The 2,766-nt window shown below is 49.0% G+C and overlaps 1 protein-coding gene across 1 annotated transcript in view; it reads left to right on the forward strand.

The window, feature by feature from the left end:
* Positions 1 to 214: 214 nt before the first annotated feature.
* The window catches only part of SRPRB (signal recognition particle receptor, B subunit), a gene marked incomplete at its 5' end in the record, with an annotated part of 5,602 nt that continues 3,050 nt past the window's right edge, over positions 215 to 2,766 (forward strand). The window contains 3 exons of the mRNA XM_010138475.1: positions 215 to 292; positions 1,966 to 2,048; positions 2,491 to 2,627. Coding sequence (XP_010136777.1) covers positions 215 to 292; positions 1,966 to 2,048; positions 2,491 to 2,627 — 298 coding nt within the window. The remainder of the gene's footprint in view (positions 293 to 1,965; positions 2,049 to 2,490; positions 2,628 to 2,766) is intronic.

Consider the following 2,766-nt stretch of genomic DNA (forward strand, 5'->3'; position numbering starts at 1 on the left):
GTCTATAAATAGTTTTTTCTTTTTTTCCCCCCTTAAGGAGTGTTTTTAAAGTTCTTTGGGGAAAAAAAACAACCTGGAATTATTTCATGCGTGTGAATTGAAAGCATATCTGAAGTCAGTTACCCCTTACAGATCATTTCAGTTTCTGAGTGGAGGAAACACAATGCCCGTGTACCTTCAGCCACCTTGTTCTGAAAATGACTTTCTTCTGCAGCTGTTAACAGGAAGGTACCGTGAAACCCAGACGTCGATAACCGACACCTCCGCAGTGTACAGAGCTGGCAATGACAAGGTGAGCAGGTGGAGTTCCAGCTGTACCTTGTGTGTGGTTGCTGCAGCCAGCTGGTGCCTTTGTTTTCCTGCTTCCTGGGCCGCTCAGTCTCCTGGCCTGAGATCAGTTCCCAGTTTGATACAAGGACAGGATAGGACTTTTCTAGGCAGTGCGTGTGGAGAAAGTAGGAAAATACTGGGACGTATTTGGCACTTCTCACCTCCTCGGGTTCTTTTTTCTTTGTTTGTCAAACTGTGAAACCTTTTTGACTGAAAACCACATCTGTGTCTCACATTTTGAAAGGCGAGTAGTAAGAGGAGCTGCTTGTACAGTGGAGTGAAACACACGCTTTGGGAACAGTGGTGTGGCTTGGAGCAGGAAGGAGATTTGTGAGAGAACATTGTTCTGTTCGGCGTATTTGCTTGTCGGTAATTTCTGTGTCTGCCAAGAAACCCTGAATTTAAAGCTTTAGCAAGCGTGAAAAGAGTCTCTGGCTGAAGTTTGCACGGTGTCAGAAAAGGGCTTTTCTTACTTTCAGGCCCTGGGCTGTCACAGACCTCATTATTTGCAGTTATTGTGGTGGTCTCTTTAGTTTTCCCAGAAGAGTTTCTTTCTCTTGCTGGGTGCATGTGTGGCAGCAGAAGCAGCGAGCTAGAAGCAGGTTACGTGCTGGTGAACAGTGCACGCAGAGGATTTTTTGGGGTTTCTCTATGGCAATCTTCAGCAATAGTGGTGATAAGAAGAGATTAAAAACTTAGTAAAGGGAATTGCAGGGTTTTTTTTAATACTTGTGTCTCTAAGACTGAGGAGACATGAGGTATTTGGAGGGGGAGGGGTGCTGGAGTGTTGCAGCGTGGCCTGTTGCTTTTCTTTTTTTTAATTGTAAACAAGGTTTTTGTTAAAATCCAAAGAGCAAGCAGTAGATGGGGTCTGTGTAGTGTTCTCGTTCCTCCTGAGAACAACTAGTGGTATCTGGAGGGTGGTGACGTGGCCCTGGCTGGCTCCATCAGGGTTGTGCGAGAGGTGTTCATCCTCTTGAAGGTCACTGCTTTCTCGGGCTGACAGCCTGTGGAAGGGGAAAGGTGTGTAGCTTTCAGTCAGAGTCTCTTGCAAGGGCATTTTTGTGTTATTCCCAGCAAAGTTATGTGCATTGAGGTAGGCTTGCAGTTGAGTTGCGCATGAATAGATACCTTGATTCAGAGGCTGTGGGATTTGCGTGCTGTGTCAGGGCCCTGCAGGGCGGGAGCTTGTGGTTTTGCTGTGCAGAGATGTACTTGCTGTCATGGACAGTGTAAATCTGCTGGTATACCGAGAGAGGTGACTCACGAAGCTTTGTCGCTTGCACTCTGCGTGTGGTAGTTGTGGGGGGGTGCTGTGGCTGAGAAATGGGTCAGACATTCTCTTTTCTCTGCGGTGATGCTCTGTCTCCTCAGCTCTGGGGGGTGGTTTGCTGGTGTTGGCACCTTCCTGGCTGGTGTTCCTCAGCACTTCTTTTGCCTGTCAGAATTTTGCCTGATGGAGAGACTGCACCTCAGGGAGAGTTACGTGCTTCTGCCTGCCATGGGGATTCGCTCATCCTCTGCTGTCTCAGCACCAAGCTAACTGGAATCCGCTATCAGACTGGTTTTCCCAATCTGTGATCGCAGGTACTCCTACATAAGGTGTTGCTGATACCTTCTTGCTTTTGTTCCCAGAGCGCTAACGTGACCTTAATCGACCTCCCAGGCCATGAGAGTTTGCGGCTTCAGTTCTTGGAGAGGTTCAAGGCTGCAGCCAGGTAACTTGGAGGAGGTTGGCAGGGGAGGAGGGGACAGGTCATGTTTTGGACAGGAACGAACCAAATAATGGTGCTATGGATACCGTGAGCTGGGCTGGGTTCACTGTGTGGTGGTGCCCTAGTAGTTGGAGCTCAACCATGGCGTACCAGGGGTTAGTTACTGTTCCGCTTATCCGCTGAATTGTGTTTGTAGTGTGTCAGGAGACAATGCGGCTGCAGCGGGGAGGGTTTAGGGTATGTCATATATCCGTGGGGCAGAGGGGGAAAAATTTCCTGCTGGGGCTGGACATGGGGTGTGTTTCAGCCAGCACATGCTCACCTGCTCTTGAGTCGAATGAGACCAGTTGTGGAAACAAATGTGTTGCCCCACGCTGGAATATTTGCAGAGGAAGATGGTTGCAGAGCTTCAGGCACAGCACACGTTCTTCTCTCTTTCCTCCAGAGCCATCGTGTTTGTGGTGGATAGTGTGGCCTTCCAGCGAGAGGTGAAGGATGTGGCGGAGTTCCTGTACCAGGTCCTGGTTGATAGCACTGTGCTCAAAAATGCCCCTGCACTGCTGATCGCTTGCAATAAGCAAGGTATCGTGTACTGCCTTGCAGGCTGAGTAGTGCACTCAGTCCTGGAGGGACAGGCGCTTGTACTGTGGGTGCTGAATTTCTTAGGAGCTATTTCAGCAAAATGAGTGCTGGAACTTAGTTTTAAACTTGGACTACTCAG

Source organism: Buceros rhinoceros, unplaced genomic scaffold (genome assembly GCF_000710305.1).
Source record: "Buceros rhinoceros silvestris isolate BGI_N320 unplaced genomic scaffold, ASM71030v1 scaffold16196, whole genome shotgun sequence".
Classification (NCBI taxonomy): domain Eukaryota; kingdom Metazoa; phylum Chordata; class Aves; order Bucerotiformes; family Bucerotidae; genus Buceros; species Buceros rhinoceros.